This window comes from Saccharomycodes ludwigii, chromosome III (genome assembly GCF_020623625.1).
Source record: "Saccharomycodes ludwigii strain NBRC 1722 chromosome III, whole genome shotgun sequence".
NCBI classification, from domain to species: domain Eukaryota; kingdom Fungi; phylum Ascomycota; class Saccharomycetes; order Saccharomycodales; family Saccharomycodaceae; genus Saccharomycodes; species Saccharomycodes ludwigii.
The window spans coordinates 1,166,334-1,187,186 of NC_060202.1; the positions used below are offsets into that span (position 1 = coordinate 1,166,334).

At 30.8% G+C, this 20,853-nt stretch overlaps 8 protein-coding genes across 8 annotated transcripts; 3 read left to right on the plus strand and 5 right to left on the minus strand.

Annotated features, from left to right (window-relative positions):
- Positions 1 to 546: 546 nt before the first annotated feature.
- On the plus strand, positions 547 to 3,333 carry PFK26 (6-phosphofructo-2-kinase; the record flags this gene model as incomplete). The annotated part of the gene is made up of 1 exon (XM_046077454.1): positions 547 to 3,333. The coding sequence occupies one exon, from the start codon at positions 547 to 549 to the stop codon at positions 3,331 to 3,333; it is 2,787 nt and encodes a 928-aa protein (XP_045935221.1).
- A 236-nt stretch (positions 3,334 to 3,569) lies between these two features.
- On the minus strand, positions 3,570 to 5,600 carry SCDLUD_002780 (putative metalloendopeptidase; the record flags this gene model as incomplete). Its single annotated transcript, XM_046077455.1, has 1 exon — positions 3,570 to 5,600. The coding sequence occupies one exon, from the start codon at positions 5,598 to 5,600 to the stop codon at positions 3,570 to 3,572; it is 2,031 nt and encodes a 676-aa protein (XP_045935222.1).
- Positions 5,601 to 6,146: 546 nt separating this feature from the next.
- On the plus strand, positions 6,147 to 8,903 carry SEC24 (COPII subunit SEC24; the record flags this gene model as incomplete). The annotated part of the gene is made up of 1 exon (XM_046077456.1): positions 6,147 to 8,903. One exon carries the CDS (start codon positions 6,147 to 6,149, stop codon positions 8,901 to 8,903), a length of 2,757 nt encoding a protein of 918 aa, XP_045935223.1.
- A 541-nt stretch (positions 8,904 to 9,444) lies between these two features.
- SCDLUD_002782 (uncharacterized protein) lies at positions 9,445 to 10,125 on the plus strand (the record flags this gene model as incomplete). Its single annotated transcript, XM_046077457.1, has 1 exon — positions 9,445 to 10,125. One exon carries the CDS (start codon positions 9,445 to 9,447, stop codon positions 10,123 to 10,125), a length of 681 nt encoding a protein of 226 aa, XP_045935224.1.
- Positions 10,126 to 10,304: 179 nt separating this feature from the next.
- Positions 10,305 to 11,612, minus strand: COG5 (Golgi transport complex subunit COG5; the record flags this gene model as incomplete). Its single annotated transcript, XM_046077458.1, has 1 exon — positions 10,305 to 11,612. One exon carries the CDS (start codon positions 11,610 to 11,612, stop codon positions 10,305 to 10,307), a length of 1,308 nt encoding a protein of 435 aa, XP_045935225.1.
- A 351-nt stretch (positions 11,613 to 11,963) lies between these two features.
- On the minus strand, positions 11,964 to 13,133 carry HPM1 (protein-histidine N-methyltransferase; the record flags this gene model as incomplete). The annotated part of the gene is made up of 1 exon (XM_046077459.1): positions 11,964 to 13,133. The coding sequence occupies one exon, from the start codon at positions 13,131 to 13,133 to the stop codon at positions 11,964 to 11,966; it is 1,170 nt and encodes a 389-aa protein (XP_045935226.1).
- Positions 13,134 to 13,987: 854 nt separating this feature from the next.
- SCDLUD_002785 (cytochrome c oxidase subunit Vb) lies at positions 13,988 to 14,431 on the minus strand (the record flags this gene model as incomplete). Its single annotated transcript, XM_046077460.1, has 1 exon — positions 13,988 to 14,431. The coding sequence occupies one exon, from the start codon at positions 14,429 to 14,431 to the stop codon at positions 13,988 to 13,990; it is 444 nt and encodes a 147-aa protein (XP_045935227.1).
- A 714-nt stretch (positions 14,432 to 15,145) lies between these two features.
- On the minus strand, positions 15,146 to 19,885 carry HOS4 (Hos4p; the record flags this gene model as incomplete). Its single annotated transcript, XM_046077461.1, has 1 exon — positions 15,146 to 19,885. The coding sequence occupies one exon, from the start codon at positions 19,883 to 19,885 to the stop codon at positions 15,146 to 15,148; it is 4,740 nt and encodes a 1,579-aa protein (XP_045935228.1).
- Positions 19,886 to 20,853: the final 968 nt, after the last annotated feature.

The following is a 20,853-nucleotide window of genomic DNA, read 5'->3' on the forward strand; positions in this document are numbered from 1 at the left end:
GGGAAAGGACTCTTTGTTGAATATTTTGTCCGAAATTTGACAAAAATATAAAAAAAAAAACTTTTGTTTATTTCTGCCATTATTGCTTTTTTTTGGATTATGATTTTAGGGGGGGGGAGTGGAGAATTTACCGTAGTGATATTTCTAGTAATATTTACACTTTATAAAAAAGGGAGATCAACTGATTGGGGGCAAATGAGGGGCAAGGGCAACTACTTATACCAATATCCATAATAAAACAACTTTATCAATTAATATTCTTAAATTTACATAAATAAACCATATCTATATTCTCTTTTCTTATAAACTTAAATTTTGGTTTTTTCTTTCTTCTTTTGTTTTTCCTTTTTTTTTTGCTTTTTGGTTATTACAAACTATAAGTAATTATTTAAAGCTTAAACTAAAAAAATAAAAAAAAAGAAAAACAGAAAAGACAAACAGAAAAGACAAACAGAAAAGACAAACAGAAAAAGTTTAAAAATATAAACTATCATAGTTAACTCGTCATTATACTTAGTGAATAAACCATTCAACTAAAATAAGAGTATGTTTAAGGATATACAATTCAATCAAAATGATGATGATAGCAATGAAAACACTAAAAACAATCACAATAATAATAACATAGTTGAGCCATGTTCATATCCGTGTTCATCATCCTCTTCAACTAATATAGGACCAACTGATGTACGAACTAGTAACAATCCTCAAGCACGTGGGAAAACAGTTCGTTTGCTCGTACCAGAACATGAGGGGAATGAAATTAAGCCTAGTGATGAATTACAACAGCATCATGATAGAGAACTGGACGAAGAAGAATTACCCGAGTTCCAAAAAAGACCTTTAAGTGATACACCCATGCATTCACAATGGAATTCTCCAACAATAACACCAGAACAATCATCTTCTAATTTACTGGCTACTGCTGATGAGCAAGCTTTAATTACTGAATCAGAAACAGAAGACGATAACAGTTCATCTCATGCAAATAAAAAGAACCTGTCCCAATTTCTTAAACCAATGGTCCCATCGGCGGATACTGCACATAGTCCCAATAGTACTGGTTCTTTATCTCATACTAGTATTCCTCGCCATCATGCTACCGCCACATTGGATGTGCCCGGTTTAACTAAATCCAAGACTAGTCCAGATGGTACTATTTCTTCCAAAGATCCTGCTTCCAAATTGGTGATTATTATGGTTGGACTACCGGCTACGGGTAAATCGTTTATCACAAACAAATTGTCCAGGTTTTTAAATTTTAGTATGTATGATTGCAAAGTTTTCAATGTGGGAAACACTAGAAGAGAATATACCAAGAAACACTCAAATACCACGCCAAATCAGGACTCCAGTTTCTTTGATCCTACCAATCCTTCTGCCACTAAATTAAGAGATAAATGGGCTATGGATACGTTAAGTCAGTTATTGGACTATTTATTATTATCATCACCTGGCGGGTCAGTGGGTATATTTGATGCCACAAACACTACCAAGGAAAGAAGAAAACATGTGATTAAAACAATAAGGAAGAGATCAGGTCTATTAAACGTACTATTTTTGGAGAGTGTTTGTTCTGATACCCAAGTTGTTGAAAGAAATGTTAGGTTAAAGTTACTGGGACCCGATTATAAGGGGAAAGATATGGGAGCTTCGTTAAAGGATTTTAAACTAAGATTAACCCAATACTCCAAAGCTTACGAGACTGTGGAGGATGATGAAAATATACCGTATATTAAGATGATTGATGTAGGGAAAAAAATTATTTCTTACAATATACAAGGATTTTTAGCATCTCAAACTGTTTATTATTTGTTAAATTTTAATCTTTGTGACAGACAGATTTGGATTACCAGAAGTGGTGAAAGTGAAAATAACGTATGGGGACGCATTGGTGGAGATTCTGTTTTAACACCAAGAGGCGTAAAGTACTCCATTGCATTAACTAAATTTATTCGAAAGAAAAGGTATGAATTTAATCAGACTTTGCTTAAAGAAAACAAAGTACAAAGTGAAGAGGCAAAACAAGAGGCTAATAGCGGTAACGTTCCACTGGACGAACAAACGTGTAAATATCTAGTGAAGGAGGAAAACAATGTAAATAAGGAATTTTTTGTTTGGACATCAATGTTGAAACGTGCCATCCAAACAGCCAAATTTTTCGATGAAGATGAATTTCCAATTAAACAAATGAAAATGTTAGACGAATTAAGTGCGGGTGATTTTGAAAATTTAACTTATGAGCAGATAAAAGAAGAATTTCCTGAGGACTTTAAAGAAAGATTGAGTGATAAATTGAGATATAGATATCCTGGTATTGGTGGTGAATCTTATTTAGACGTTATTAATAGATTAAGACCTGTTATTACCGAACTGGAAAGAATTACTGACAACGTTTTAATTATATCGCATAGGGTGGTTGCGAGAGTTCTATTAGGTTATTTTTTAAATTTGAGTAGAGATATATACACCAATTTGGATGTGCCATTGCATTCCGTCTACTGTTTAGAAACCAATCCCTTTGGAGTTACCTGGAAATTGTACGAGTATGATGAGATAATGAATGATTTCAGAGAAATACCACAAGATGAATTGAATACAAGGACGGTTCAACAAATTGGATTGGTTCATTCTGAAAGAAGGTATAGCGTGGTACCAACTGCCCCTAAATCATCGTCGAACAAAGATGTAGAGAGCAATAGTTTTGAGGAATTTAGACGCAACATGAGGTCACCTACCCACAGTGATACAAAGGCTGTGACTTCTAAGTTTCCCTCTGCAAGACCCACTTCACCATCCCGTACTGAAGAAAATTCTGATAATGCTGGAGTTGGCAATGTCAATGGCCAAGCCATGGAGATTCCAATGTCTTATTCGTTAGCAAAATCTTTCTCTACGGGTACATCCAGAGCAATACCAGAAAATTCAATTATGAGTTCTTCAAATAATTCATTGATGCATTCTATCAATAATAATAATTTCACAGTTGGTTCTTTAAAATTCGCGACAAACAACAACAGCAACAACAACAACAACAACAACGATAATAATAATAATAATAATAATAATAATAGCGGTGTGGTACCTCGTTTAAAACAGCTAAGCAATTGTTCGATTTCCTCGCCTATAAGCGCTGCTGCTAGTATCAGTAATGGTTTTAATGATAATTTTTATAACAAAAATAGTAGTAGCGATGCCAGATCCAATTCTGGATATTCAATTGAGATGGATATTTTAAATGAAAAATTGAAGAAATTGAAATATATTAATAGAGCAGATGATAATGATGAATCTGATGACGATGGTAATATAAGTGATGATGAAAGAGAATGATAATCCAGTAGCTCATATAAAATTGGCTTTTAACGCATAGATATTGGAAAAGAAGAAGAAGAAAAACCTAATGATAATGATAATAATATTGCTGTTTTTAGTTTAGCAATGATGATGATGATAATAATAATAATAATAATATATATATATAACTATATAGCATGATAATAAAGAAAAGTTAAATGAATTAGTTTATACCACCAAATAGAAGTGGATAATAATAGTAAAATGCAATGCTAAACGGAATAGACTATACCGATACCATTAATCCACTGTCCAATTCTACCATAAACACCCAATAGTCTATGTCCAGTTGGTGGAATTAAAGTCTCTTGGTGACCACCATTACAATTACCTAGCATAGGGGTCACAGCGCCTTTTTTAACAGTGATTACTTGTAAAGCGTCAATCCAACACCCACATTTCACATTGAACCCCAATAATTTATCAGCACGCTCAAAGATAACGGTTGTGAAATTATTAGTTTTGTTACCAAATACATAATCGGGTTCTTTATTAGAAGTATAATGAAATCCAATTCCATCTAAAGCACCACCATGATAGACTCTAACACCAATGCATCTTTCCACGTCAATGGTTAAAACACCCGGATCCTTGCCATCCGTGCCATTACCGCAACAGCCACTTTTCAAACCAGTTATTGATGGAGAACCTAAGTTTACAAAGGATTGTTCACTTAACTTCTTTAAGTTTTTGAATTCAGCCTGTGGTGAATTAACTGCCAAGACTCGTAGACTTATTGTGTCATTTCTCTTATCGGGTGGCAATCTGGTCCTTAAATCATCTATGGAAATCATAATTTCCTGTTGAGGGCCTTGGCCCCCGACGGACACAGGTAAGTACTCAATAAAGCCGCGTGCTAAATCATCTTTATCACCACTAATAATTTCTATGGAATAAATACCAGTTGGTGACTTCAAAGTGAACAAGCCAGGTGAATTGACTGGAAGTAAAGTTGGTGCCGCATAATTAAATTGAGCTAATTTCCCAGGTCTCATAAATGAGGGATCTTCATAATCTTTTGGTAAAGTAAAAGATGGGTGATATAAAAACCTTAATAAATCTAGTCTATGCCAAGCACATTCATCTTTAGGGTAGATAGGTGGAGTTAATCCATTATTCTTTTTCCTTGTAGAATAAGCTTCTTTACTTAAAAAACTTCTATTTAAAACTGGATAATCTCTTAACATAACACCACTTTCTTGGTGAGGGCAACCTAAAGAATGACCAATTTCATGCATGAACGCACCCAAGGTAACGCAAAGACATTCCCAGTAACTACCACATTCGCCATTATCGTTAGCCACCAAGTCGCCAATCCCAGCAGTGTTTTCATCGGTGAAACTGGAAGTGATTTCTTCATAACAAGTTGGCCAGGAGTATAACCCATGCGAACCGAAAATAGCCAATTTGATATCTTCAGTACCACCACCTAGAGCAGCGTGGGTTAAAAGTAATTTGGAGGACTTATCCCAATGGGTGTCTAAAAACATAACTGCGGCCTGTAATGGTTTTTCGTTGTCATGTAGCAGTCTACCATTTTCATATTTACGCAATGCATCCATTGCAATGGGGAATAAGCCTCCAGTATTAGTACCTTTTGGATTTTGTTGGGCTAAATTTGGATCTCTCAATTCTTTAACGGTTTTATCACTATGTAGAATGTGGACTTTAATAGTGCTACTTAATTTACCTTGCGGACCATATTGTTTGAATAGATAGTCTGTATTCCATTCCTCAACAAATTGGAATGTTCTTTGACCAAACCCGTTACGATACATTTGTTCGTTCGTGTATGCTTGCATCAACCTTGCACCCATTCTCAATTTTTTAATTGCTACATTCAAACCGTTGTTGGTCTGTGTATCAATTTTAGTTGATGGTGAATCAAAGAGGTATTTGGAATCTTTGCCTACTAATAGACACAAATGAATTGGAATGTCTTGTAGTAGGGGAACATATTGACAGACAATATTTTTCAATAAAATTTCACCGGTTTTTGAGTTCTTGGAAGTAAACCGCAAATTGTTTAAACCTGGGGTTAATTGGATGGTAGCTTTGAATAGTCTAGCATTGATTTGATATTTTAATGGAGGTAGTTGTAGTGATGATATTACGATTTCTTGGAAACCTTCTATATTTTTTTCTGTGTAATTACCTTGGGTATTATTGATCTGACCGTGTACTATAATACAGGGTGAGTGCAATTCTTGATTGTCTTGTAAATTGATTAAACTAATTGACATTAAAAGTGTTGATATTACTTCTTTTTGTTTGTTCTTTTTCCCCTTCTTTTTAATGTAAAAAGGAAGATTTAAGTGTGTTTTTATCATGCAAGAGAAAAAGCCAGATTTAAATGTTAATCATTTAAAGATCTAATTATTAATAACACTAATTTGCACGTACAAAAATGATAACAAGTTGTATAAGAAATTGTCGTAGAACGTAATTTATTTATCCCCTTTTAAAAGTATCAAAAACAATTTTAACAGCACATCAAATTAAATATTTTTTTTTCTTTTTTCCAAACTTGGAAAAAAAAACAAAGCAAAAATTCGCTTCGGCTTACTTTTTGTTTTTCACCTTCAAAAAAATATCAAAAAAATATCAAAAAAAAAAAAAAAAAAAATTTTTTTTGCCCTTGGTGTATTTTCTCTGATATATTTATTTTTTTTTTTTTTTTTTTTTAATAAAGAATAATAAGGATAAAAACTACTACAAAAATTTAAAACTCACTGAAATAGAAACAAAAACAAAGATAAATAAACAACCGCTAAAAAGATTCATAAAACATGTCCGGTCACAGAAAACGTGTTTATCCAAAGGCTCAATTTGATTATAGTAATCCAGCAACAATCAGTGGTGGTGTGCCTCCACCCCAAGTTCCAGGCCAACAGGTTCCATTTCAACCTCAAGTTTCACAACAACAATTCATGACTCCAATTCAACAACAGTTGAACAACCAAATTGATCAAACTACTCAACAAGTCGCTAATATGAACTTATATGGTAACAAAGATGGTAATTTTGCACCACAGTATAATATTAATGCTGCTTCTCCAGTTATTCCTCAGCAACAACAGATTCCTTTACCACCTCAGCAAGAAGCTTTACAACATTCGGGTACTACCTTTGGTAAGCCAATGAATCAACTATACCCAGTTGATTTATTAACTGAATTGCCACCACCAATCACTGATTTGGAATTACCTCCACCACCTTTGGTTGTTCCAAATAATAAAGTCTTGTATCCAAGTGACACTGTAAATAAATGCACTGATTATTTAAGATGCACACTAAATGCTATTCCTAAAACTAATGCTTTATTAAAGAAATCTAAATTACCCTTTGCCTTAGTTATCAGACCTTTTACTGAATTGGATGACGATGATGAAGAAATTCCTATCAATACTGATACCGTATTGGTTAGGTGTCGTCGTTGTCGTTGTTACTTAAACCCATTTGTCACTTTAATCCAAGATGGCAGGAGATGGAGATGTAATTTTTGTAATTTGGCTAACGATTTCCCACTTGTTGATAATACTAATTTTGCCACGCAAATATTGCCACAAAGACCGGAAATGTTTTACTCTGTTGTTGATCATTTAGCTCCACCCCAATATTCTGTTAGAGCTCCACCACCCAGCGTCTATTGTTTTATTTTGGACTGTTCTCATAATGCTATCAAAAACGGGTTATTGGCCACTTCTGCAAGAACCATTTTGGAATCTTTAGATTCTTTACCAAACAGGGATGATAGAACCAGAATTGCCATTTTATGTGTGGACAATGCTTTACATTATTTTAGCGTTCCTACTGATGATGATGATGGTGATGATGATGCTGATGCTGATGCTGATGGCGATGATAACCAAGAGAAGAATGAAAAAGATAATATTAAGATGTTAGACGTTGGTGATTTGACTGAACCCTTTTTACCGCTACCTGAATCCTTGTTAGTCCCATTATTGCAATGCAGATCCAACTTGGAAAAATTATTGAACGCAATCCCAGAAATCTTTCAATTTAATATTTCACCTAAATTTGCCCTCGCTCCTGCCTTAAGAGCCGCCAGAAATATGATTAAACATATTGGTGGTAAAATAATCGTTTGTTCTTCAACTTTACCTAACACAGATGATGAAGGAGCTTTGAAACCAAGAAGCGAAACAGGTTTAGCCAATACTAAAAAGGAAGCCTCTACCCTATTAACTCCACAATCAGGGTTTTACAAATCTTTTACAATTGACTGTAATAAGTCCCAAATCACTATCGATCTATTTTTGGCTTCTGACACTTATATTGATGTTGCAACTCAATCTAATTTAGCTCGATACACAGCTGGACAAACCCATTTTTATCCTGGTTGGAGCGCTACTAACTTGTCAGACGTAACTAAATTTACCAAGGAGTTCTCTAAACATATTACTATGGATTTATCTATGGAAGCTGTGGTTAGAGCAAGGGGTACTAGCGGTTTGAAAATGTCCGGATTTTACGGACACTTCTTTAATAGATCTTCCGATTTGTGTGCATTTCCAACAGTTCCTAGAGATCAAGCTTATGTTTTTGAAGTTAGTATTGAAGAAACCATTGTTAAAGAATATTGTTATTTCCAAGTTGCTTGCCTAATGTCATCCAACGCTGCTGATCGTCGTATAAGAGTTATTACCATTGCTTTGCCAACCACTGATAATATTGGTCAAGTTTACGCCAGTGCTGACCAGTTGGCTTTAACCAAATATTTTGCTGTTAAAGCAGTTCATAATGTTATTTCCACAGGGTTTGAAGAAACTAGAGAATATTTAGATAAGCAAGTTCAAGATATTTTGTCTACATACAAGGGTGAAAATGTTGTTTCTAACACAGCAGGTGGTGCTCCATTAAGATTGTGTGCTAATTTAAGAATGCTCCCATTATTGATGCATGCCTTAACCAAAAACATGGCCTTTAGAAAGGGTGTTGTCCCAAGTGATCATAGAGCAGCAGCTTTAAATAATTTGGAAAGTATACCACTGGAAAATCTTATTAAATCGATTTATCCAACAGTTTATTCATTGCATGATATGCCTGATGAGGCAGGTTTGCCCGAAGAGGAATCCGGTGAAATTCTTTTACCTCAACCAATTAACGCCACAATGTCCTTATTTGAAAAGTATGGTTTGTATTTAATGGATACTAATAACGAATTGTTTTTATGGGTTGGTGGTGATTCAGTTAATGAATTGATCATGGATGTTTTTGGTACTCCTAACATTTTTGAAATCCCGATTGGTAAAAATGAGTTACCGGCTTTGGAAAATTCTGAATTTAATACACGTGTTAGGAATATTGTTTCTAAGATAAGGGAATCAAGTGATGTGGTCACTTATAAGAACTTGTATATTGTTAGGGGTGCTGGTATTTCCGAGCCTGTTGATCATCCATCAGCTAGAGAATTGAGTTCATTGCGTTTGTGGGTTGGGAGTTATTTGGTTGAAGATAAAGTTTTGAATACATTAAGTTATCGCGAATACTTACAAACTTTAAAAAACAAGATTACAAAATGATGTTTTTAAATAAAAGTCTATGTATAATATTCTGATTGGTATTATATATATGTATATATATATATATTTGAATCAAAAAAGAAAAAATAATCAAAAAAAAAAAAAAAAAAAAAAAAAAAAAAAAAATAATCAAAAAAAAAAAAAAAAAAAATGTTAAATATTTTCAAACTTTCAAAAGGAAAAGAAAAAAAATTTTTTCTTTTAATATAAAAATGCATACTTAAACTTAAGAAGAAACTTGACTATATACGTATGTCCCAGCAATAATAATGCCTGATTTGAAAATGTATGGGATGAATTTACCTTTTTCTCTTTTTTCCTTTTCTATTTTTTTTTCATTGATTACTAACATACCTTATATCCTATATCACCATGAACTCAGCTATATGTATATATATATATAAAGGTGGTGTTTTGGAGATTTAAAAAAAAAAAAAAAAAAAAAAAAACATAACTTGTTTGTAGAATATCAAGAAAAGATTTAATAGATACCAATGAAAGGTCAAAAAATGAAGATGCTTTATATGTATTACCACAAAATATGGAATTCGAATTTATAGAAATCAGCAACAAAGATGAGGATAACAAAAAGCATCTAAACAGTACTGCTCAAGAAGAAGAAATAAATGAGAAAGAATTTGATTTCCCACTATTTTCAATGGGTGTAACTAACTCCCCATCTACTCATTCTCAAGCTAATAATGTATCACAGGGAAAGGACAGGAGTAATTTGATTAAAATCTCTTTGCGTGATGAATTGGATGTTTTTGATGAGCAGATTAAGGATTTTAATAAGCGCCCTAGTAGTTATTACTTGGCTGGACATAGAAGTGCTTTAGAAAAATCACAGTTTGAAGCTAGTTGCATTGATGCTGATTATATCATAGAGCATTCTAAAGAACTATATAGCACGGGATTTTCAATAAGTGATAAGGCCAAAAGGGATATTGATTTGAACGAATTCAACAGTAAGATAGAAAAAGAATTAGTGAAAGAAATTAAATTGAAAAAAAGAAGGCCTGGCAAAAATCAAAGAATGGCCAGGAAAACAGGTGCTAAAAATGAACTTGAAAGAGAGTTAAAAATAAAAGAAATTAAAAAAATGATCAAAAAGAAATTTCATAAAAGGGGTGGTAAGAAAAATAAAAAAAAAAAGACTATTAATCCATTAGCTGATGCAGGTATTAATCAACAGCAGATCCCAAAATTCAGTTCAGGATAGTATCTATATGCGTGTAACTATCTCAGTCTGCTTTTGTAATTAAATTTTAAAGCATATAGCGTAAACTTTTAGTTACAAATATTATTATTATTATTATTATTATTATTAAAATTAAAAATATAATTTGGATGGAGATTTTTTGTGTATACGCTTTTTTTGTTTTATTTTTCTTTTCCTTTTTACACTTTTACCGAATTCAACATTATAGCAATGATTTGGTTTTTATCTGAATGCTCATTGATAGTACTGTGTTTAATTAGACATTCGTTCATTTTATTTTCTATTATGTTCTTGATTATATCCCTGTTTTGAATCAAACTTTTACCAACTGGACCGCCTCTTTTCAAATTAGTTTGGAACTCTTTCCCAAATATCCTACCGATCATTGACCAATATATAAACAATATTGATTTATTGCTGCTTTTTTTCTTTGACATAAACTCTTTATAAGCTGTTGTTGTTGCAGTAGTAGTACTAGTAGAAACGGAACCATTGTCCGTTGTTATTTTTATGTCCTTTAATACTTTTTCAATGTTAATAATAGAATCATTTATCGTCATTGCTTGGTCAAAAGCCGACTGGAATGATTTAATTGATGTTATCGTCTTATTCAAAATTGCAGTTGTTGTAGATATTTTGGACAATAATATTTTATCTAAAACACTATTAAATTGATGCCTCGAAAGCAATAATAATGCATTTATTAAATTTTTCAGCAATTCCTCATTTTTGTTTGATATATGATTATTCAAACATAGCTTTAACATTTGATCACTAAGATGATTAATAATCTGTTTCCTTTGGGGTTGGATTGTATTTTTACAAACATCCTGCACCAATAGTAAATCGCCTAGGATTGGGTTTTCCTGCAAATTAAAATCAATTTGCGAGTGAATAGATGCTAAATTGTACAATTGATTAACGCTCATGTTAGCTTTATTGCTGATATTGTAATCGCATTGCAATACCAAGTTACTGAAAATCATAAAGTCTCTTAGTATCATTGATGTTTGGTGTAACTTCGACAAGGAGATTTGTAAATTGTTGGCCTTAGTATATGGTTTTAACACTTGCTCATTCAATTTATTGTAAGATAACTCTAAAAACTCAACACTTGGATTCAAAAGTTTAGGGATTATCTCTGTTCCAATTTTATTTAACTTATCTATGTTGGTTAATATATTTTCATAATTAGACTTGAGGGCATTATCAATTCTTTCATCTATTTCATCCAGATCATATTTGATTTTTTTCAAAGGTGTGTATAAATCTAGAGTAGGTTCGGTAGTAGTGGTTATAGTTCCAGTTTCAGTGTTATTAATATTATCTATAATTGTGGGGTTTGTTGCTTTCAAAAAAGTATTTGAAAATTGAAAGGCACTAAACGATTCTTCTAAATAAGCTCCAAAATCTTCATCTATATGAGACCCTTTGGGTTTATCGCTTGAGCTTTTAATATCTATTTCATTTTCAACAGAGGAAGACATTTGCTTTTTCTTTTTTTTTTTTTTTTTTTTAATTTTGTTTTATCTTCTTGTTTACATTTGGCAAATGTTTCCAAATGGTTTAATAAAAAATTGTTGAGGGAGTTGCAAAAAAAAGAAAAAGAAAACCTGAAATTTTTAATTCGATTTTCCGGTTTTTTTTTATTGGAAAGAAAAAAGTTTTATTTTTCATATCATTTTTAACGAAAAAGAATAAAAGATTGTCTTTAATCGAGACCTTTTTTTTTTGTTTTTAATGTAATAAATAATTTTTATTAGAACGAATTAAAAGATGCAAAACAACAGATATATCTTCTATGTAACTAAATTATACAATAGTCTTGTCATCTTTTATCACTTAATAGCCACAATTGACCTTTTAAAATTTTCATTACATTTGAATACTTCGAAAGAAGAAACACACGAGCTAAGGCCATTTTCATCGTTGGATATTCTATCCTCTATGTATTTTTGGAATTCTAATATGCTACCACCAACACCAAAATATATATCTTTGGCAGCTAGTAATATTTCGATCTTGTTATTTTGTTTTTGTAATTTTTGTTTCAAGTCCAATAGTGTTTCACTGATTAAAGGTAAAGTATCTGGCTGATAAATAGTTTCGCTGGTTAAAACCATACAATCATTGGTTGTATTATCGTTGGACAATTCATTTTCGAGATCATTGATAATTAAATCGTTAAAAGCCCTGCACCATGATCCAGAAATAAGTTTTAAAGAAACTTGTCTATTAACTATAAAATCATTGAATGAAGACAATAATTGTTTTGATAGAAAAATTTCATCTTTGGCAATAGGAATAGTGGCATCCTCAAATTTCTGCAAGTTACTTAGTTCCTCAGTGCTCAAATACAACATACACCATGATATAATTAAATTTGGGACGGTAGCTAGTCTCAAAACTTCGTAATTGTAATCACACAAATAAAAAGAAAGATTGGAATTATTGTGGTTGTTATCTTTTTGTTTTTTGAGTAAATTTAAATGTTTAATAAACAAATATTCAGTAGGTAAAGCAGTACCACACCCCAATTCAATTAATTTCTTATAGTCGGTAATTTCACTACTGTTATTTGCTAAATAGTCTACTAAGTCGATTGAACACTCCCAAGATTTTAACCCACCTTCGTAAACATTTTTAACTAAATCCTCGTTGGTTTCCCCCATTAAAATTTCTAATTCTTTGTTATCATTTGTATCATCTATTTCCATCATGATTTGATGTTTTATGTCGAATAATTCTCTTCTATATAATTCGATTTGGTTCTTAGGAGTGTGTATAATTTCAAATGTAATTCTTACATTAATTAAACTTTGCAAAACATGTTGTAAGTCGTGTAAAATTGGTTTTTTTGTAGCTGGTTCTAATGGAACATCTAATGGGTTCGTAAAATGTTGATTGTTATTATTGCTGGCGAGATATTTATTTTTATTGAGATCTTTATTTTTAGTGATCTCATTACTATTCAAATCATCTTCATTGAATTCAAAAGAAAATGACATATTTACTTTTTAATAGGAGGTTAGTGCAAAAAAAATTATCTAATTGTTCTTGCTGATTTTCCTATTTGGATTTTGTTAAAAAAAATAATAAAAAAAAAAACTAAAATAAAATAAAAATTTAATTATTTAATTAATCAATAAAGCAAAATAGATATCAAGTTTTGCCGAACTAAACGATTTATTTAGTATTTTTTGTTACGTTTCTTTTTTTTTTTTTTTTTTTTTTTTTCATTTTTTTAACTTTAAAAATTTTTTTTTTTTAACTTTTTTTATTTTAAAAACAATATAAACACGTTATAGTAGATTTCTAAATGTGAACATTGTTGCAGTTACAAAGAAATTGTAAAAAAAAAAAAAAAGCAAGTTAAAAGAAGTAATAAAAGCTCAAAACCATTTGATTGTAATAACTTGTTGTATCAAATATAAATGCTGCACTTGCCTTAACACCATGTACACATATGTATATATATCACACGAAATTACTGTGTGTAGTTGAAAAAGTGGTTCACATTCACCTTGAATAAACCTATTAGCTATATTTAATAATGAATATAAATGAGGGGAGGGAAGGGGAGTGAGAAAAAAAAATTAATATCTCAATGATATAAAATATAATATTAATATAAAATGAATGAATAAATAATTAAAATAATTGTGGAAAAAAAAAAACCTTTTTCCTTAAACAAATTGGGAAAAAAAAAAAAAAAAAAAAAAAAATTAATAATAATAATAATAAAAAAGAAAATCACAGCATATACTTCCTATGGTATTTTCTTCATTTCCTCTCTTCTTGATACAAAAATCAAAAAATTTTTAATTCTATTCTTTCCAATTCAAACTATTCAGAAATCTTCTTATTTAGATTGAACTTGAGAATAACCACCCCATGGATTAGCGTTCTTAGATTTCAAATATTCATCAGATTTCAATTGCCATTCCTTGTTCAAAGTTTTTGATTGTGGAGCAGCTAATTGTCTTAAACCAGCAAAAATAGCTAAAGAAACTAATAACCCTACCACAACACCTTTGGCAATATAACCAGCATCACCTTTAGCATAAACTGGTCTTCTTGGACCCCAAGATCCGTAAGAAATATACCAGGCAGCTTGCTTTTCAGTTGGTGTTAATTTATTCCAAGGTAATTTTTGTCTTTCCTGCAATTTGGCAACGATATTTTGCTGTTCCACACTTGGCATGGATTCCCACCTGGAAGGTAAATCAACAATGGAAGCTTTAGATAAGGCAGAAGTAGAAGTATTTCTGACACGAGAAGCTCTTGCAATAGTATTTCTAAACATTTTTTTTTATCTCTTTTTATTATTATATGTGGTGTGTTATTACACTGCGGATTATATGGAGGATAATGCTTTAATGTATTGTTAATACTATTTTTTCTTTTTTAATATATATATATATATATATATGTGAATGAGCAAATATCAAAAAGTTATTCTGAGCGGTAGATTGTAAAAAAAAAAAAAGAAAAAGTCAAGTAATAAAAAGAAAGCCAAGGTGGAATATTCTTAAGTAACAGTAACAGAAATACAAATGGAATAAAAAAGAAAAAAGGAAAAAGCTAAAAGGAAAACAGTAAAATGAAATAATTTTTATTTATTTATTTACCAATCGCAAATCAGCTTTTTTTTTGAATTGAAAATTTACAACAAATAAATGTAAACCCGTACCTACCTCACCACTTACATCTTACAGTCTCTGTGTGTAATTCTACGTTCAGCCAATCATATCTCTTGAACTTTTAAAATAACTATATATTAAAAATAAACCGTTTCGCTCGCACCAATTAAAAAAAAAAAAGGTTCATTTTATCGGGTGATCGTTTCGTAACAAATATAAAAATAACCTTAAATAACTATTTGAGTATCTAGCATCTTCTACACTTGACTTTAACGTCTACTATTATACAACTACCCCGCATTTCTTTCCTATTATAAAACGAAAAAAAAAAAAAAGAAAAAATTAAGCTTGTATATATTTATATTATCTTAACTAATTCACCAGTATTTCTTTTGTGTTTGCAGATTATCAATTATATACTGTCTACGACGCAATTTAGGTGGCAACCCGCTTTCTATATCGTTACTATTGTCGTTGTGGTTTAGTCGAACTTTTGAGATAGCATTAGCAGAATCGTTTAATTTAGTAGAATCAAGACTGATTTCAGTCATGTTCTTGCAACTGTCAAAGATGTATTTAAAATCGGTAACAACTCTTAGAACATCTTCTAAATTAATCCAATACATCTGTAAGTTGTTTTTCATTTTCTTATATTCTTGGGTTTCAAATTTAACTCTTTCAGTAAAAGATAGATTCGAAACCAAATCTTGATTAATATTGTTGTTTCCGCCTGTCAAAAAAATAAATTTATAGAGATTCCAAACTTTCCTCAAAATATCTTCTCCGTCACCATCTATGGCAGTTACTTCGATTCTTTGATCCTTGACCGCATCGACGATTTCCTGTGCTTTGTTGGGAAACATACAATATATTTGAACATCTAACACTAGCTTGTCGTTTTCCTTGGTTTTAATATAATACAAAGGTAAAAAATCTTCAATATTTACATCATTATTAAATTGTACCATTTTTAAACCAATTGGATAACAATTTCTAATATATTTCCTTTTAATGATTTCCTTTTGAACTTCCAGTGCTTTCTGTTTCTGTAATGCTTCTTCTTTGCTTTTAGCCAATTTTGTTGCTTCCAACTCGCGTAATCTTTCCTCCTCCTGTAGTCTTAATTTTTCCTTCTTTTCTAATTGTATCAAAAATTCTTGCTCTCTTTTACGTCTTTCCTCCAATCTTTTCAATTGATATTCACTGGCTTTGTTGTTGTTGCTATTCGATTCCTGATAATTACTAGGATCATCCACGATCCCGTTGTTGTTTGAATTGGTGGTTAGCTTAACTTTTTTAATCACAACATGTTTAGTAGTGTTTTCTTCACGTTTGCGTTTGATTTGCTGTTCATCATTCGGCGTTTTAAGGTTTTTCTTAGTAACAATGGTGCTAGAGCCGTTGGTGCCAATATTAGAACTCTTTAGTTCATTATTTGATGGTAACAAGTCTGTATTATCAATATCGTCGCCTTTATCACCATTAACTTTCAACTTCTCTGTTTTTCTATAATGACCATCAACATTTGTTTCTTTGTCTTCAGTCGTAACTTTCTTTTTTCTGTTAAGGCTATTAATTCTAACACTTTTTTCCATCTTCTCTTTCAAATATTCAATCTCTTTTTCATCCACTGTAATACCATGCTTAGCATAGTATAATGCATCATGTCCTTCATCACTGGCATCTTTGGCATTTACATCGGCACCACCAGCGTCGATCAATAACTTGACTGTATCCAAATGGCCCCGACCTACAGCCAACATCAATATACTTTTTCCCATTTCATTGGGAACTTTTGCTTTAGCATTGGCGCCAAAGGCAATATATATACTAGCCAATTCTGTATGTCCATTTTTAATGCATTCTATAAATGATCTCATGTCAATTCTACCACCATTTTGTAAATATTTCCCAATATATTGCAAATCTCCTTCTTTGGATGCTCTGTATATTTTTTCTTTGCCCTTTTTACTATTTAAATCAGTTATGAAGAATTCTTGTTTTTTATAACTATATGTTTTATATTTATTATTCAACTGTTCCCATTCACTTTTATCATCATCATCATCATCATTATCATTATCATTATCATCTTCATCTTCATCTTCATCATCTTCTTCTTCTTCTTCTTCTTCTTCTTCTTTAATTTTATCATTTCCATTAGATGTAGTATTATTACGACTACAATCTAATTTACTTCCTTCTCTTCGTTGTTTAACAGGATTGTAGATCATTTCTTTTTCATGATACTCATTATCAACAACAAAATTATTTTCAGTTTTTGTTTTTACGACGGAATGTTCCTGTGTTCCCATCCCTAAATCCTCACTATTAAGAGCAGTTGTTCGAAATACATTACCACCCTTGCCATTTTGTTGTTTATTATTTTTGCTCTTAATAATAGTGTCCCTCTTTTTAATATTTTTATTTAGAGATTTCCCATGGAATACAATTTCACCATTTTTCACATCATTTCCATGATGACCATGCTTATACTTATCCATTGCTTCTTTAACTAAAACTTTTAATTCATTAGCAATTTCAATCTCCTCCTCGTCACTCAAATCTTGTTCTTCCAATGTAATTAAAGAATCTTTGCCATTTGAATTCTTAATCAATGGGTTGGCACCATGATTTAATAAATATTTAACCACCTCAACATGGCCATTAGCACACGCATCTAATAATGGTGTGTCTCTATCGTGAGGACCGGTTTGTAAATTTACATCTGCACCATGAGCAATTAGTAATTTAACAATATCTAAATGTCCGTTCAATGCGGCTTCATGCAAAGCGGACACACCTGCATAGTCTTGATCGTTTACATCATATTCACCCTCTGACAATAATTTCTTAACTAAATCATGTTTGCCTTTATCACAAGCAACTTGTAATTTAGTTCTACCACTGGAATCCTTATGCTTACTCTTCTTGTTCTTCAATTTAGGTATGGCAATGTGAGAAATTTTATTATGAGTGGTAGTATTATGTTTTATATTGTCACGAACACCTTTATCCACTGAAGTCCTCATTGTAATATTAGTATTATGATTAGATTTTTCATCTTTAATCTCCTGTTCGTTCCCCTCTTCAACTTTAGATAATATTCTAGAATGTTGCGACATTTTTCTTATTGGTGAAGATTTACTTAGTATACTACTAGGAATATCGGGCATACTATCATCCAATTCAGACAATTCGGATTCAGATCCATCGTCGTCATAAAAAAAGGATGCTGATAACTTTTTTTTTTCGATGTAATTTTTACTATAATCTTTGTTATCAATATTATGATCTTTATCACCAATCGCACTCTTATTCATCAACTGATCAGCCCTAATTAATCTTGCCTTTCTTGGCTTAATCGGTGTAGAGGGTTGAGTAACTGTATCACTTTCAACTTCAGATAATTCATCATCAGAATTAACATTTGACAACGATTCGTTCATATTTCCAGTTTTATTATCAGTAACAATATTATCATGTACAATTTTTCCGGCCACATTTGCGTGTTGTGGAATGTGAAGATGTAATCTATTATTATATTTTTGTATATTCTTATCATTCAACTCATTATCTGCCTCAATATATTGATTAACCAATTCAACCTCAATTTTTTTATAACCTGGTCTTAAATCAATCAACCCTGCAAAAATTATGTCATTCAAATGCTCTTTACTAAATGTTCCTAATAAATTATCGTCCCCCCTTATGTTAGGTCCGATTTTTAGGCTTTTGTCAGCAACTTCTCTTGTTGGAGAATCCGATTTCTTGGTTTTGATGGCGGTCAAATAGCTAAATAATGATCTTTTCTTTAAATTTCCATTATTTCTACTGCTAGAGATGTTAGGTGACTCTTTTTTGCCACTTTTAGCTATAATATCGTTCGTATTGTTATCTTTAATATCACCAATATTTGCAGGATTAGTACTATTTTTCATCGAAATGTTATTGTTGCTGCTAGAATTTGTTGATTTTGATATGAAATTGGAAGATTCAGTTGTTGATTGCATTATTTTATTTAAATTGTTTGTACTGAAAGCTTTATCTTTAAAATTATTCGGGTTAATATTATTACTTTTAGTAATATTATTGGCAATAATTAAGCTTTCCTGTCTTTGTAACGTATTGTTAACTTGTTTGGAAATTTTAATAGTCTTTTCAGTGTCATTGTTGCTGTTATTGCCATCATTATTAGCATTATTATTATTATTATTATTATTACTACTATTATTGTTATTGTTATTGTTATTATTATTGTTATTGTTATTATTATTGTTATTGTTATTGTTATTGTTATTACTGACAGGTGTAATAGGAGAGTGTATAACTTCAGTCTTGTTTATCCTCATTATTTTGTCGTCACTATTTGAATAAACCTTACTGGTGTTATCCACAGTTTTTTTAGCACTTGTCACAACTGATGACGAGACAACATTTGTGGGCGGTACTCTTTTAATATTAGAATTTATACTATTATGGCTATGACCACTAGTACTAATAATATTTGACATTGGAGATAAAGAGTTACTAGCAGGACTATTGCTTTTACTTTTGCTGACATTAATGATATTGCTACTATTAGTGTTATTGTTCTTGTTAGGATTGCTGGAATTAGTACGATTAACACCATAATTATTACTTATCGCATCATGAACTACATATCTGTCATATCTACTGTTATAAGTGCTGCCAGAACTATTTCCTCCAAATCCTCCCTTATTATATCTACTCCCATAACTTTTGTTATAATACTTATACCTGCCGCCTCCCATGTTATTGCTATTAAGGTTAGTGTAATAACTGCCCCCGCCACGCACATTATTTATACCTACATTAGCGACAGTGCTACCAGGTGAAGCATTGTTGCTATTGTTACTACCTACAGTAGTATTATTAGTATTTGAATAATGATAATGATAGTTATTGTTGTTGTTTCCACCATTACCAGATGAATTATTGTAGCTGCTATAATAATGGGGTTTATGTCTCATATGGCCGTTGGTATTATTATTATTATTATTATTATTATTATTATTATTATTACTATTATTATTATTCATATTAGTATTTTTATTACGATTGTTATCGTGATTACTACCAGAATTATAGCTCATTTTTAGTAAAGCTCTAATCTTGCTTAATGAGCTTCCTTTTTTTTTTTCTCTCTCCTTATATGTTTGATTTTTAGTTTTATATCTATCCTTTACTAAAAAAGATATTATTTTCCACTTTTTTTTAAGAAAGAGGAAAGATGTTTAAAGTCGGATTGAAAGTTCTTATTAAGAAATAGCATGGCAGAGTTTTGAACCAGTCTTAGTAATAAGGTAAAACAAGATTAAATAAGTTAAAGTAAAACAGAAGTAAAAGCACAAAGATATATATGAAATGCAAAAGATGAAAATGCTCCTACTGTTTAAAAAAAATTTTCTCACAAATTCTAAGTCAAAAAAAAAAAAAAAAAAAAAATTAATAAAATAAAATAAAATAAAAATATTATCCGAAACATACTAATGTTTTAAATGGAATATATGATGTTTCGGACTTCACGTAGCAAAAAGCATTAAAGATGTGGAATGTTTTCTTAGTCTTTTTATTTACATTACTTTTTAAAATATAACATTTCATACAAACTATCATAAGTTTTATAATATTCAATATTGTAAATTAAAAAATAATCAATCATAAAGACAAAAAAGTATTATTTAAAAATAATACACTTATAGGTTAAAAGATAAACCTTGTTCATATACATAAACATGTATTTAGACTTTGTTTGGAATTTATCTAAATCATTAAAATAATTTCCAAAAAAAAAAAAAAAAGTATTTTAATGATTTTTAATGAATAATATTGGTTATTTTGAGTCATTACTACTACTACTACTACTACTACTACTACTACTACTACTACTACTACTACTATTATTATTATTATTATTATTACTATTATTATTATTATAAAATTATTACAATATATATATGTATGTATATATGTTCATATCTTTCAATATTAGAGAATACATGGCACTAAGCATCATAAATTATATACACTTATTCATATATTTAAGATCAAAACCTATTTT